Source organism: Camarhynchus parvulus, chromosome 2, assembly GCF_901933205.1.
Source record: "Camarhynchus parvulus chromosome 2, STF_HiC, whole genome shotgun sequence".
Classification (NCBI taxonomy): Eukaryota; Metazoa; Chordata; class Aves; order Passeriformes; family Thraupidae; genus Camarhynchus; species Camarhynchus parvulus.
Window position 1 is genome coordinate 53,499,715 of NC_044572.1, and position 15,599 is coordinate 53,515,313.

Consider the following 15,599-nt stretch of genomic DNA (forward strand, 5'->3'; position numbering starts at 1 on the left):
CTGGGAAAGAAAATTGCAAAAACACTCCATCAAGCCTGCATTCTCAAACACACTTGTGAATGTCTAAAAAAAAACCTCCAAAACAAAACAGAGTCCCAAAGCACAAAACTAAGCTTTCCAATTCCCTAAATTCTCAGTGTACAGGGCACAATCCTTGTTTCTCTCAATAACATACTTTAACATTGTTTTAAAAGACGGATTTTTAAGGCCTGTTTCATTTTCCTTCTCTGCTAGCTATAATGAGGCCCGTTTTTCTTCATGTTTTAAGGAGGTGGAGCAAAACACAACCCTGGATGGCTGAGGAGGATTAGCAACAGATGAGATGTCCTGTGGAAGTCATTTTGCAGAGGCCTGCAGTAATTTCTACCTGCAGTGCAACTGCACCCTGGTTTGTAACTTCAGGAAAAAAAAGAGATTGCATTTACCACAAACACCACTCCCTCCAGATAAAGCAGTTCCCCCCAGGGACAATGCAAAGTGACAAAATCACATTAAACTTGACAGCTTCCAACTTTGCATCCCCAAATAAAGCAGCGATCAATACTCACGGTAATGAGGGTCCATGTAGCCGTTTCGGGGGTCCATGGTAAAGAGCGTCCCGCGGTATGGTACGGAAGGTTCGGGAAGGTGCGATATAGATCCATGGATCTCCTTCTTGATTAATGAGGCCCTTTCCTCACTCGACGTGGAAGGCTCTTCACTGATCTTGCCGAGGCCTTGCCCACCCTGCGGCTGCATTGTGATCGCGTTCCTTCTCTCTCTGTGATAGGTCTGCCCAGGACTTTCATCCTCTGCAAAAAAATGAGGGAGAAGAAAGAGAGAAGGGAAGAAAAAAGAGAGACACACACTTTTAGCCCATTTATAGCAAATACAATAAAGAAAAGTTCTCCCCCCGCTGCCCTCCTCCTCCTCCCGGTGTAAGTTTGTGACAGGAGGTGCCTGTGTGGCTGTGAGGGATGGCCTGGGGATGCTTGCCCGTTCAGAGCCGGCAGCAGCCGAGCAGTAGATCACCGTCACCCATGCACTGATGCTCCTCCAGCGGGGCTATCAATTGTGCAGGAACAGACAGAGGCTTGCTGTTTCCCTGCCTCTGGGACAAGGAGACTGGGAGCTCCCTGATGGGGAGTCAAGAAATGATTTGTCACACAGAGGAGAAGATGAACCCCACCACCAAGGCCTAAATCATGCCCAGCCACCCACCACAGCTCTGCAGCTCAGCTCCAGGTCCCTGGGGTTTGCCTGTGTGAGGGGCTGAAACCTTGCAGGGAGGTTGGCAGTGATCAGAACCAAGGTAGGCAGCAATAAAATGGGTACAACTGCTCAACATACAGGACCAGCAGCATCAGGCAGGCACAAGCAAGGCCACTGCTCTGACAGTGTCACCACGTGCAGGATGGTTTGCATATACTCCTCCTACCTCTTTTTCCCATATCCACAAAAATAAAGCCACAAACTCTTAATGAACAAGGGGGAAGAAAAAGCTGGGGGTAAAATAATCATAACTAAGAGCGTCAAACCCAAGCCCTAGTTTGGAGTAAGCCTCTAGTCCTGTGGTACCACTTGTAAGGGGAGAAGAGCATCCTGACCATGGCTCTACCAGCTTTCCTTGCAGACAGCTCCAGGACTAGGTGCTAAAACAACCCACTGCTCCCACAAGAATTTTAACCCCTAGGAACTACATGCACCCTTCAAAAAGCAGACAAAATGGTTCTGTTCCTCAAAATCAAGATGCGTGTTCCTAGGTACATTTCACACATGCCATGGGGCAGAGGGGCTTTGCTAGGTACATAAGTCTCTAATGTAAATGCTCTCCTTCAGCTGCATTATTGGTTTAAAATACAGATGTTTCTCTAAACAAGCATGATTGCTTGCTGCCTGTAATCCTTGGCCAATACCAATGCTCCAGGTACGGCCTTGTTCCATCAACCACACTGCACATGCAAGCATACACCAATACATCTTGAAGGAATACTGATAAAGATTCTTCATTTCAAAGTTGCTCTGCAGTTCTAGAAGTACACAAGGAATCTCAAATTATTAAATGCTAGGCACAGAAATGGTAACTAGAAAAGGAAATGAAAACACCCTTAGGAAATAAAACTAAAGTGCCCTTACTCGACAATCCACATGCAAGGAAGAATGATTGACACCAGTGCCAAGATCGCACTTCGGTTGTCAGAGATTTGAGGTCAGGGCTAAGTTTTCATTTCACTTGTACCTTTCCCTGGTGTACTTGCTCACACAGCAAAAGCAGCAGCCAGCAACTCACCAGGTGACTACACTCATCAAGGCTGACACCAGCGTGACTCAACCTATGTGTCTTTATACGAATTAGATTAGAAACAAGCTCTGGACATACAGATACCTGGCCATTATATGTGTAAATTAGCCATACCATTGCTTTGAATGAAATGCTAACCAGTTTTTTCTCTGCCTCCTCTCCTCCCAAGTAGCAACAACACAAAAACTCAGCAGCATAGCCTATTGAGCACTTAATTATTTTTCTATCTCCAAGTATTACAGCAACAAGGGTTGCTGACTTATCAGCGTCTTCCAGGGACAGAATTCTTTTTCCAGCCAGTAATTCTACATACAGAGCTTTTCTAGGGTTGGGTCTGAGAAGAAAGAGTTAATGGAAATAGACAACAACATTACAGAGTTTAAACCCTTTGCCCTTTCCTACTTTTTATTAATATGCACAGGCACTGGTCCCTGCTCTGGATTAGCAGGGTTTAAGGTTTCAACTTTTTACACTGAAGCTGGCTTTAGTTAGAGAACTGCAAATCAGTGACTAAAACTTTAAAACTTATATGAGGTTTTTAGAAACCCGCTTGTATAACAAAAAAAAAAAAAAAATCAGCCCAAAGATATATTTTCCATCAGGTTTCTCTTTAGCCAGAGTCTTTTATGTTACATTTCAACCTAGAGTGAACTTTCACTGATGAGACAAACTCCTATAAAAACAGGGTATTACACTTCATTTGAAATTCCGACAGACTCTTAAGTAGAGCGAGCTAACCAGTGCTACAACAGTTCAGAAAGAAGAAAGCTAGAGTGATTTGTGGGGCTGTATAATCATTCAGATGATCAGATAGGATTTCAGTTCTTTTACTCTTCCATATAAAGATAATATTTGTTAAAACTGCCATCCTGGGATACAACAAGAAGCTGACATTTATGTGCGGGTCCCACTTTCATACTTTTCTTCTCAAAACATGCACACGTCATGAATCAAGGTACTAGCGACTGTTATGGAAAAGGCTGATTTTTCAAAACCTACTTTCAGTAATTTAGAAACAAAAGGGAAAATATTTGTTTTAATAAGGTTTTCCCTTTTTTGGTTACTTAAGAAAAAAAGAAGACAAAACTATTTTTCCTTCTGTATCAACGATCTCTCTCCCATTATAAAGTTATTGCCATGTGCCATTACAAGTCAAAAGTTTCTGGATGTTTTCTGCCACACAAAAACTGGCCCAGAAGTATTTAACTAAACACGATGGCATTTTTGTGATAATAATAAGGCTTATTCATCAGCCAAACAGCTCACTAAGCATTGACTTCACACCACCGGGTTGCTGGTGATGGGGCAGATGAGAAATTTGACAGCACCCACGCTCCAGGATGCTAAGAGCCAAGCAGTTTGCAGGAGCTCCCCCGGCGCCGAGCGGGAAACTCCTCTTGCAGTAATGCTGCCGGCTCTCATGGCAGGCGAGCCACTCCAGCGTGCCAAAAGGGGAAAGCTGTCTAATCTTGTTCTGGTTCAACTGAAGCGTTCAATAAAGTTTCAAGAGTAAGTGCGGGCAAGGCGCGCCAGGCCAAATTATTGACAGAAACACACTGTCCACCATGGCAACAAGTGGGATTCTAAAGCAAAAATGTAAGCAAACAGCCCACTTCTCCAGCAGCATCTGCCAAAGGGGTTTTACAGCCAAATAAGCGAGAACTGTTCTGTTACTGCTCTGCTCACGTTTTAGAAGTGACCAGCTTTAGGGTCAAAAGAAGCATCTGATTTATTAAAATGTTGCAGAGAGACAAACGCCAAAGCAAAAGATTAAGCTGGTGGCAGCCCACCAACTCCAGTACAATTCCTCCCACCTTTTGCCAGTGTAAGAGTGAAGGGTTAAATAAGAAAAGAAAAAAAGCAATCATGCCCAAGAGCAATCTGCATAAGCTTCTCTTTCTTCACATACACCCTTTCTTTCACTTAACAAGCCAATAGCCAGAGACACATGTTAGAAGTGCGCAGTCTTGAATGATCACTTTAATCCAGGATTCTCACAGCCACTGAGAAATGCCTGATTTAGTCCTGCTATTTTGATCAGAAGCCAGTTTTATTAGAAGTACTGAGCACCTCACTTAATGGAGCACCTCTCACTCAATCAAAAAGCTTTCTCAAAAAACTCACACTGGACAGCATGCCTGAATAAACACACTTTTAATTGCACACCTAATTTACTCAGAAAGTTTTAAAAAAATCAGCACAAGACAAAACCTAATGTAAAAATCCTTTAAACTTTCTTTACCTGTTGAACTTTTTTGCCTTTTTTCACCATAGACCAAGACAAAGTAGAAGCTATTTTACTTTAAAGCACCTAAAGTCAGCAACTGAAAAAAAAGTTGAAATCTACTGATAGACCACACTAAAAGTCAATCCCAACACACTTCAGAGACACCCCTGATTAATAACAAGACAACACCAGCCCAGTTAAATCTCTTAATATATTAAGTTTCATCACCACATTTCTGCTTGCAACTTCCAGAGAGCATTGCTATCTCATGAGAGATCTGACAGCACTTCAGCTGAGTAAGAGAAAAAACAAGGTACTTACAACTCAGTCCAAGAGACCCTGCCTGATGTTCCCTCTAAGCGCTTCTCTTGTCTTGACCAAAATTCTCTGGCTACCAGGACATGGGCATTCCTCCCTCTTTTTCTCCCTCTCCCTTCTCCCCCGCTCCCATCTCCCTCCCTCTCTCTCAAAGGCAGTGCTTCTCCCATTAGAGGAATTAAAAGTGGTTGGTGCCATGCTAAATTTAACAAGCTCATTAGTATTCTTCCTGTGTGCTTCCTAGTGAACTCTCCCTATTCAAGCAGCTCTCTCTAGCTGAGGGGTCAGGCGGCTAATCATTAAATCAAACTAATGTCACCCTATCACAATCAGCCTAAGAGAAGGACGGTTTATTATTTCAGTTTATGCTAAATAAACGGTTTTACAAATGGTCTCCAAGCAAGGTCAACAGCAGCTTCAATTACAAGACAAACTTAACAAGAGTTGCTATAAACCAAGTGCTCCATATTGACCTAAGCACAAGCTCGGCTCTGCATATTGCCACTAGCAGGATTGTACAGGAATGCATATTTTAAAATAAAGGAAAGGGTAATCTTTTCTTTGCCAGAATTTGTGACTGCACAGAGACTGCTCATTCACCTCTCCCCAACCAGATTGCTGCTCAGCTCAATTCACCCCACACAAAGGCTGAAGACCAGACCTCAATGGACCGAGTGAAACATGTTCAAAACTAGGCTCTCTATTGTGACTGAATTTCTTAACATCTTTTCAAAAAGCGGAGAATGCCTTGAGGCTAAAGGAAGAAACAGGCTAATGGTGAATTGGGAATACTGAGCAAATTTCAGAGCCCTTTCCTCCTAGCTTTTGAGGTTGAAAGCAAGCTCTTTCCTTTCAAGTTTCAAAGTCCTTTTTCCTCCCGCAGTGTCACAGAAGGATTTGAAAAGAAGGTAATTGTGCTCACAGTCCCCCTGATCAGAGCTTACGTCCTATTTCTGGTATTTCAGAATACTTCTTGCAATAATGGTGCATATAGCTCAATCCCTTAACCGTCCTGCACTCTGCAATTGCTCATTAAATGAACAATTGCTGGTATAAAATGCCTTTTATGTTCAAGGTCTGGATATAAGATAAGCATTCTAGTACTCTAAATTTGGTTTACTAAGGAAACTCTCCATCATTAAATTACAAAACTGAAATCAGAATATCAGTCTTTCCCAGAAAAGTAGCATTTTAGATGCTGTGAGCCAGAAGGAAGGGGGAAGGTGGAATGCAAAAAAGATTGACTACTTAGATTCTTAACAGAATGGATACCTAAGTAAGAAAGCCATTTCCTTCCCATTTAAGAAAGGCCAAGTTTTTGACACCTGATATTTTCTTCCTTGAAATGATGCAATAGAGCAATTGCCAGGCTCATTAGGACACCTGTACCTGCACCTACTTGCATACACACACTTTTCACTTCTCTCTGACCACCTTAAGAGCAACTTCGGAGGAAATAGATCTGTAGGGTTGTGCCTGCCTTTAAAACAGCGTGTGTTGTAAGCAAAATGTTGTTTTGGGTGAGTACAGTAGCTTAAATTGGACACCCTTCGTCCCAAGTTTGTTATTTTCCTGCATTTGGAGCAACTGCACAAGAAGCACTCTGGAAACACTAACACAGATATGAAGGATGATGCTCATAATTGATTTTAAAAATAGACTCCATTTACACAAGAGGCTACAAAATCTGCTAGATAACAATACTGTACTCACTTTATTTGCAATGTTTAAGCATACCTTATACAAGACTTTTGTGCTTATAAATAACATACATTAACTGAGCTTACCACTGAAAATTTATAGTTTTCTATTCCTACTTGCAATGTACTTTTAGCTTAGTTATTTTTTCTTTTTCCTATGTATAGTAATTTCCAAGAACTGATTTGTGATCTTTGAACATGAATACACAGCTCTTTTGTAATTTTTGTTTGTTTGTTTTGAAAAACATGTTATATTCTTTTGTTGTCAACTTTAGCTTTCACTGGAAGAAAAAGGATTTATCAATGAAGGAGAGAGGGACCCAATCCCTACAATACCTACCTAATACTCCACTCACACTCCCTTGTTTTCCTCAAGTGACACATATATTCATTTTTGCTGCATCTGCTGCACAGCTTGGTTCAGTTCCTTTTTTGACAGTACAGAGGACAGAACGCAGTGCATCAATACAATGCCTATGACTTTGGAAACAGAGCCTGATCATGCATTCCTGAGTCAACGGCAGAGCTCCCACTGACCTGGATGAGACAAAACTGGGCCTGTACGGAGTTCACACCACTCCAAAACTAAACCAGCAATGCACTGTTATCAGGAGAACATCACTCACAGCCTTTTCCAAATGTCTGAGTAACTCTTTCTCAAGACTGATGGGTAACCTGAGAATGGCACAAAGCAGCTTAAAAAACTCAGGTAAACTTTTCCAGAGCCCTAAATCAGAGAGAGCCTTCTAAGTAGCAATATCTTTATCTCAATTCATCTCAATCCAGCTGAATTTACAGCGCTCGTTACCTCCCCAGCCACTCCCAACTAAAACCAACCAGCTGAAGCTAAACAAACATATTGGAAATTATGTAAAATAAAACCTTTAATATTTCATACAAGCACAGACCTGCTGTATTTATTTTACTGAGAGTCTGTATCTACAAATCCCTGCATGAGATCGATAGGGAAATGCTAAAAATCTCATAAAAACTGAAAAAATCCTACGGAGGAAACACAAGAGGCAGATGTAGACACAGATACCTACACACAAAGGCAGAGTACTGTGGAAACTTCCTTGTCAGTCCCAGGACTCAGCCTCAGAGGATGGACAAAGAGGGCAGGAGGCAGGGCTGGGCTGCCTTACACATGATCCCGCATCTTGCTGATCATGCAGGATGTGGAAAAAAAAAGGAGTAACATTTGGGCATGTGCCTGAAGTTACTGACCTGACACTTGAGCCATCCCAGTCTCTTCTTTGGAACAAGCTACTGAAGTTGCTTGCTGTGAGCCAGATTCCTGCAGTATCCTGTTGGCCAAGTTCCCCTCCAGCTGCCCAGCTGAAGGACCAATTAGCCAAGACATGGAGCTTGAGCCCTGCTGCCCAGCCCAGACCTGCAGGGCTGAGAGTCTCTGGGAAGCTAATGGAGGGACTAATTCTCAGCAACTTGCAAGGTCAGCCTCCAAAGAAGTGAGAGCCTCACTTCTGAACAAGCCCTCTCCCAGCCCGTTTCTACACGGGCTTTAAAATAACAAAAACAAACAATTTAAATCAAAACAGCTGAAAACCATTTTCTCCCTTCCCAAGTTCAGGGCTACATGTTTCTCCCATGGCAGACAGTGGATTACTGTGGTGATACTTAACACCGCTGGCGAGTGCAGCCCCCAGCACTCTGGTTTAGGTGTTAGTGACGACATTGACTGCGGCAGGAGAAACACTAAACCCTACACCTAGGTACCAAGCAGGTGGCAAGATTTTAAATTTTTACCTTCTGGGGCCTACAAGGCCCAAATTTTGCTTGCTTTACTCGCACTGAAATTCTGGGGATTCAGTGAAACTACTTCTGCAAGTAGAGCAAGAGGGATTCATGTCCAGCATCAGAAATGCTCCAACCACTGGGCACAAATGATCTGTCTGGAAAATGCATTGAAGATGTTGGTTGGCACGTGGAAATGCTGTATCATTATCTTGATGAGAAAGGAGCTCTTAGTAGTACCAGTGCTTTGGAGCTCCAGTGAAAAAGAAAAAAAAGAAAGCTGTAATGCAGAAGATATTTGGAGATAGAATTGATTGGAAAAAATTAACATGTAGCCTGTCATTTCTCCTTTTAAATTTGCAGAACTAGAAGGCAGTCAAAAGCATTTCCCTTTCTTAATATGATAAATTTTATGTTTTGATTTTGCTACTTGAAGACTGGGAAACTCAAATGAGAAAAAAATATGTCTTTGAAGAACAAACTTATTTTTTCATTTCCCCTTCCAAAAAACTGTTCTACCTTACAAAATTTTGCAAAGACTGAAAATTACTGTGCGACAACCTCAGCAAACTAGAACATTTGCTCAAGGTCTGCTGATCAGGGCTAAAACTCAAGCTTTGCACTTTCAGAATATCTCCAGGATCGTTGCCCTTCTCCAACATCTGGACTGTTCAAAGAGCCAAGAGAGTCAAATATAACTAAAAGACAACAACAGACATCAGGATCTGACCTTTGGCAACTATTTCTCAGAAAGAAAAAGCTCCTCAGCCTATTGTAAAACTCTCAAAAGGATCCTGATTTAAAAACATTATGAAGTTCCTTCCATTAGCCAGTTATTAGACTGTTAGTCATTGCTTACTTTGAGCAGGCTAATTAGTTACATCAAAGGCACTACAATAAATTCCCAGGAGGGTTTTGGTGGGGGGATATATTTCTCAACCATCTAATAGCACGTTTATGCCTATCTGTGGGTAACTGCCTCATTTCACTCAGACACTGGGGGACATATTCTGTGCTGTCACTTTCTAGCAAGCCAGCAGCAAGACCAGGCCTTAAAGCTGTTTGAAGCCTGAAATAAATGTGATTAGCCATGCTTAAAAGCCACAAAAGAGTGAAAAAGGAGTTATAAACCCTTTGGTGCACCATCCTTTTGCACCATCTACAAACACCTTAGCCTTGAGAGAATAAAAAACCCCAATTATTTATAGTGTTGCATACAAATAGAATTATATTTCTTCCCTTTTTCCTTGGGTGGGTTCAAACTCCTAAATGGAATCATTAGCAAATCACTAAGTGGTTTGCAACAATCCAGGCAACCCTTCAGTTTAGATGGCAGATATCACCTATTTAGTTGCGAAATTTACTTATTGCTGCACCCTTTTGCACAGCTGCAGTAAGACTTTTGCTTCCATTATATCCCTTTACTTCTGGTCTCTGAAAAATACCAGTTGTTTAAAAATATGTTATGGGTTACTCTGCCCTGATTCACAGAGGCTGCAATCTCCAGACAATTATTTTACCAAAGTTTTCTAAGGGCAAAATTTGAATGCCATATAAATTTCTCTGTGCAGATGTGTATGTACTTCTACATAAAAAAGTCTAGTCACAGGCTACATAAATCATACCCACAAATTTCAGCTCCACCTTACATTCCATAAAATCCAACCAATTGCAGATGATACATGATGTCTGCAAATAAGTGTCCACACAGGCAGGCTGGACACCTGAATGTAGAAAGGAGACTTTTCACAGTCCTCATCAGTAGTCTAAATAATTCAGAAGAATGCTGCAAAACATCATAAGGTTTACAGCAAAGGATGTCTTCAAACAAAGAAAAACTCCTGAGCCCTGTACCGCAAGCAATCTGATGCTTTGACATTAGTGCATTAGTTTAGAAAACAGCAGAGCTACTAATCCACAGATATTGCGAAATATTCCTTTTATCAACACTGCTTCTCTACCAAGAATATATTCTGAATGCCCCAAACCTGGCTTGTTTACCTCTAAAGCTAAAGCTCAGGAGCTTTCTTCTCTGCCTGGAGACACTGCTTACAAAAGAAAATAACTCTCCTTAAGCCTTAAGAAGATCTTGATCATCCCAAGACCAATCTGGTTTTTCTCTGCTCATTTTCTGCTCAGTTTTCTCCACTAAAGAGGATGTACAAGCTCTGGCAGGGGTGCATGCTGCCATACTCTCATGGCTCCTGCCTTCACATTCTAGTCATCAAAAATACTGCCAACAGCCACAGCAAGCAGCCTGGGCCCCAGAATGGGTGCATGCGAGTAGGCAAGGAGGGATGGAAATTGGAGAGCCTGGAAGGAAAGGACAGAGCAAATTCTTCATACCGTGTTTTCCCTCATCTAGGGGATGGAATCTTCTCAAAAGCTTTGGATCTTTGGATGCATGGAGTTGGAGACAACTTAAGAATTAAGACAACCAGTCACTGGCTTACTTGTCAGTGCCTCTCTCCTCCCTTCGTCACTTCCACTGCACACTTCTGGCCAGGCTTTTCACCCTCTGGCAGGGTCTGCCAGCCCTGTCTGCTACATTTGAGAAAAGGCAAGAAAGCTGAGACACACCAGCTTTTTCCAGCTTCTCAACACAACCCCACAGGGGAAGGAACTTAATGCCAACCAGATCACTATATGGATGAAAACAAGTTGATGATTAATGTTTTCTGTTGAGTTTCAGGGATGAGCAAAACTGGTTTTGAGACTTAGCTTTTTTGATTGCTTATGCATTTGTCTTTTTAACTTCAATGCTGGATAACAGATTTTAAAAGACAGTGAAATATTGGCCTCAAGCTTTTACTGATTAACTGCATATATGTACTTAGGTGCTTATAACTGTCTTAAGCAATATTGTATATTTCCATTTATCAAAATGCAAATGGGCACCTGAGATCATAACAACAGCCAACTTAGGAAAACAATCCTATGTTCACAAAAAAATGGCAGAACAATTTCAAACAGCACTCTCCTCCTACTACAGTAGCCATGCGAGCTCAAAAAGGGCATTCTTAAATTGTTAATCAGGATTTGCTGGCTTCATCTATCCACAATCTGGCAGAAGGATATTTCAATGTTTGCTTATTATTTTTTTCATTTGTATTCTTGGCTACCTACATTCTCAGGCATCATCCATTTCAAAGAAAAATAAACTAAGTTTAATCTCTCAAAAACATAAAATAAGCATGATTTCTATGGAAGGAAGGCTGGGGAAGGGAAAGGGAATCACCTGCAAAGTTCATTTGGCTATATACAAAGCAAAAGAAAAAAAAATCCTGGTGCAATACCAAGCAGTATAATCAATTCTGTAACTTCTGTGTGCTGCAGAGGAATGCAAAACTGTAGCCAGCACAGCTTGGTCTTCTTCACTCACCAAATGCATAAAATACTGATAACTGATTTCATAAGAGAAAAAAATATTTTTATAGAGCAAGTAAGCACAGTGTGATTGAAGGATTCAAGGTCCATTTGATTTATATACAGAAACATCTACTTAGATTTGAAGGCAAAATGTGTTGAAGAATTAGCCCAAAGCTGCCCTACAAATCACCCTGCATATTAAATGTTCCAATTCTGAAAAAACAGAGTGTGCCTCCCATTTCTATTACGTCAAATGCTCATCCACAACTTGCACAACTTGTCCACAAATACATAACTGTTGACTAATAACTATTTATCGTGTCCCTCTGAAGGCAAAGGGGAAAAAACCCACAAAACATGAAAACAGAAGAAAACTAATAAATCAACCTTTAAGGTGCTATTGCCCTGAATTCAGACGGCCTACCCTATCCAGACCCCTGTTATTCTTGAGCAGCAGAGAAATCTCATCCAAAACACTCTGCTTCCCCCTCTTCATATCAACTACCTTAAGTGCTGAATCGTGGCTTTTAATAAACATCCTGAATTATTGAATAAGTAGACCTGATTTACCAGCATGTCACCTAAATAGTCAAAGAAGATTTTTCTCCAAGTAGCAGCCATGTTCTTTCTTCCCCAGTGCAGGACAGAAGTTCCATCTCACTGTCACCAACAAGAATTAATTTTTTTCCTCTATAAACCATAGCCTTTTGGAACTACAATACAGATACCTCCCACATCATACTGTCAAATTCATCAAATTAAGAATAATACTTTTATGCTAATCTCATTGTTCATACCAGTTTTACCATAAGATTTGTAAGCATGAAAACTAGAGGACAACTTGTAGCCTAGATACCTCCAGGTACTTCTACAGTTATTCATGACTATGTTGTCAACTGTGCCACAATCATTTGTTGTTTTAACACATCCTTCTTGCAGAGGATATGAGATTTAACACATTTATCCTATAAAATTCAATTAGCCATTTCAGATGCACCAGAGTTGTAACATCAAAACCAGCTAGCTTTAAAGAAGAAATTCCCATTAGAAATCACAGTTTTTTCATGGCAAAAAGACTGACAGTCCACAGCCTTCTTACAGCAGAATACATATTGGGCTTGCTTGTTGCAACTCCTTTCTAAAGACTAGGAAAAAATCTATTTCCAAAGCAGTAAGGTTACCACTGTCAGCTGCACTGAACTACATACTTCCCTCTCTTTTGGGTCTTATCTTCAAAAATCACGGAAACAAAGATGTAAACTTGGACATTAAAGAGTGTTAACATCAAAGTATATGCACTACTTTTGATATTAACCAAAGCCTGGAACCAGCAATCTAACTGGCACAAATCAGGGGTGTCTGTAATTTCGGAAACAGCTGAACTGAGCTCTGTGCCGTGGCCTGCATTTGCTCACTGACTTTTCAAAGCACACTATCCCTGTATGTTTTTACAACTACCTGCCAATCAAGAAAGCAGCAGGAATCCAAATTCACTTCTTGGCATTTTCACCATTTATCTGTCCACTTTTCTTAACACATGAAGTTTTCTATTTCTTTCTTCTCCTTTAAAAAAATTTAAACCTTTAAAAAGTTTTAACATCTCCATCCAGAGCAATTTCTGTGCATTGGATCAAATCATGGGCTGTATAAGATCCCTGCCCTTTGGTTTACATAAAAATTACTGTATATAACAATTCAGCTGATAAAAAAAAAGAATATACAAGTGCATAAATACATTACATAAATAGATATCAATAATAGATTAATATCTGTGTATTATCTCACTTGTATTCCCCCATCTTTCCCCCCCATTCTATCTATTATCATATATATCACTCTTATGGTCTGCATATCCCAACAGAGATTCAAATTCTCTCATCAAAGAAATTAAGTAAAAAAAAGATGTTTATGATCTCCTAACCTTTACTGTTTCCCACAAAAATCTGGGTTTTCATTGGCAGTCACACACACTTCCCCTTGTTGAAGACATTCCAATGCCATCTTCATAACTTGCATTCAAATAAGTCTGCACCAGAACTTACAGGCAGGACCTTACAAAAGGCCAGTGAAGATATGTAGCTAAGCAGGCGTCCTAGAAAAAAGGCAGTGCAAAAAATGCAGGTATACAGCTGGACAACACTTTGAATTTTACTTTCCTTTCTGCTATAACTCACCAATTTAGTCCATACTTAAGTCTACACAAGACTCAGAACTTGTTAACTCGTAATATGTCATAAAACTTTAGCCAGGGCAACACATCATGGCTTGAACTATAGGATACACATGTCCAGTTACAAGTATAAACATCATGAATGGAAAGAATGGAAAGAAGACAGGAAAGAAAAAGCTCAAGTTTGGATTCCTAGCACTTTTGGTACCCTATCAATATTTTATGTTAACAGGACAAAGCCCAGGATACCAGGATGCATGCTGTGACGCCACAAAATGCAGTACATAACTGTACTCAGAGGGATGGCTCTCCTCCCATAATGCAACATTCTTTTGCCTCATTTCTGAAGGAAACAAGACTGAATAATATCAAGTGAAGGCAGACAGCATCTGTTCTACGTATCTTTGAAACTCATTGATTGGATTAAGCTATTTTTGTCCAAGGCAAGACTTTCTATACCAGATTTCTACCAAGAAAAAAGGCAGCAGCGAGGTGGATGAGATGCTGTATTACCAACCCTCTCACATCGAGGTTGCAGAGTAATTTCTCTACATCATACAGAAAACATTAAGGAACAAGGTGTAATAAGCATCCCACCAGAAAAAAAAAAACTCTGATCAGAGCCAGCATCTTAACTGGACACCAGAGAATCAAGACAGAAAGCCATGCCCTGGAGGCAATTCCCAGGAAGGTCCATTTCTACTCCAAGCAGCTTTGCATTTTGAGCAGAGCTGCTGATTAGGGATGTGATCTGGAGCAAGTTTCCAGGACAAATCTTACAAAAAATCAGCACCAGAGTGCAACAGAATCACATGAGGGTCTGTGGGCTTCAGCAGCACAGGATGATTCAAACATCCACAGTACTTGCAAGTTACTAAGTATTCTCTTGAGGACTAAGCATTTGTCTTCCACAATCCCCCTCAACCACTGAGGAATAGAATGCACAGGAATACTTTCATTTACCCAGAAGCTTTATCAACCACTCATTAAATTATATGCAGGCATGAAGGTGGAAACTGACTATAGAGTCTGTTTTGCCACACTGACCATAAATTTCATCACAGACTTGAAAACTATTAATGAACAGCCTTGATGAAGAACAGCAAATAAAAATGTGGCCCAAGAGTGATCATTGTCATCTTCATAGACCAGGAGCATGGCTGCAGAAATACCAGACTTGTGTATCGGACGCTAGGTTCACTGGCATAAGGGCTTTCTTCTCAACTTCTCAACAAGACCTCTCTTCACTTCAGTGGAAGCAGGAAAAAATGGAGGAGTGGCCCCAAAGGAAGCTGGGAACAAACTGCACCTTAAACCAATAAAATACCCATGGTCCATCAAGTTGTCTCATTACTGAGAAGCCAGTAATTAAAATTTTAATGGCATGCAAGCAGGTTTCTAAATCATTAGGCAACAGAACACACTGTCAACAATATCACTGAACAGAGGGATAGAGAAAAATCAACCACCACTGCTTAATCACTTAGGACTCTGTCCTGCAGCTATTCATCTGAGGAGCACAGAAGTCCCTTATACCACTGCAACTACCTGCTCTGTAGCAGTAGGTCATTAATTTATCCTCCATCATATCAAATTGTAATGTTTTACCTGCAAGGACTTGAGAGTGGGTATGCATTTTTGCCACAAGTGTAAAACAAAATTATCATGCACTGTTTATGAAGCATTACACATCTATGCACACACAAAACTGTTGGAACATGAATAAGACAATAAGAAAAAGTATAGTTTGAAAGCAACATGAAGCCCACAAGACAAAGG

The 15,599-nt window shown here is 40.7% G+C and overlaps 1 protein-coding gene across 7 annotated transcripts in view; it reads right to left on the reverse strand.

Annotated features, from left to right (window-relative positions):
• Nucleotides 1–15,599, reverse strand: part of GLI3 (GLI family zinc finger 3) — a 206,749-nt gene that overhangs the window by 138,992 nt on the left and 52,158 nt on the right. For 6 of the 7 annotated variants that reach the window (XM_030943798.1, XM_030943800.1, XM_030943794.1 and 3 more), the window contains one exon: nt 549–791. In XM_030943798.1, coding sequence (XP_030799658.1) covers nt 549–791 — 243 coding nt within the window. Of the gene's footprint in view, nt 1–548; nt 792–4,829; nt 4,917–15,599 lie in introns of those variants that run through there. The other variant, XM_030943799.1, reaches the window with a different exon arrangement.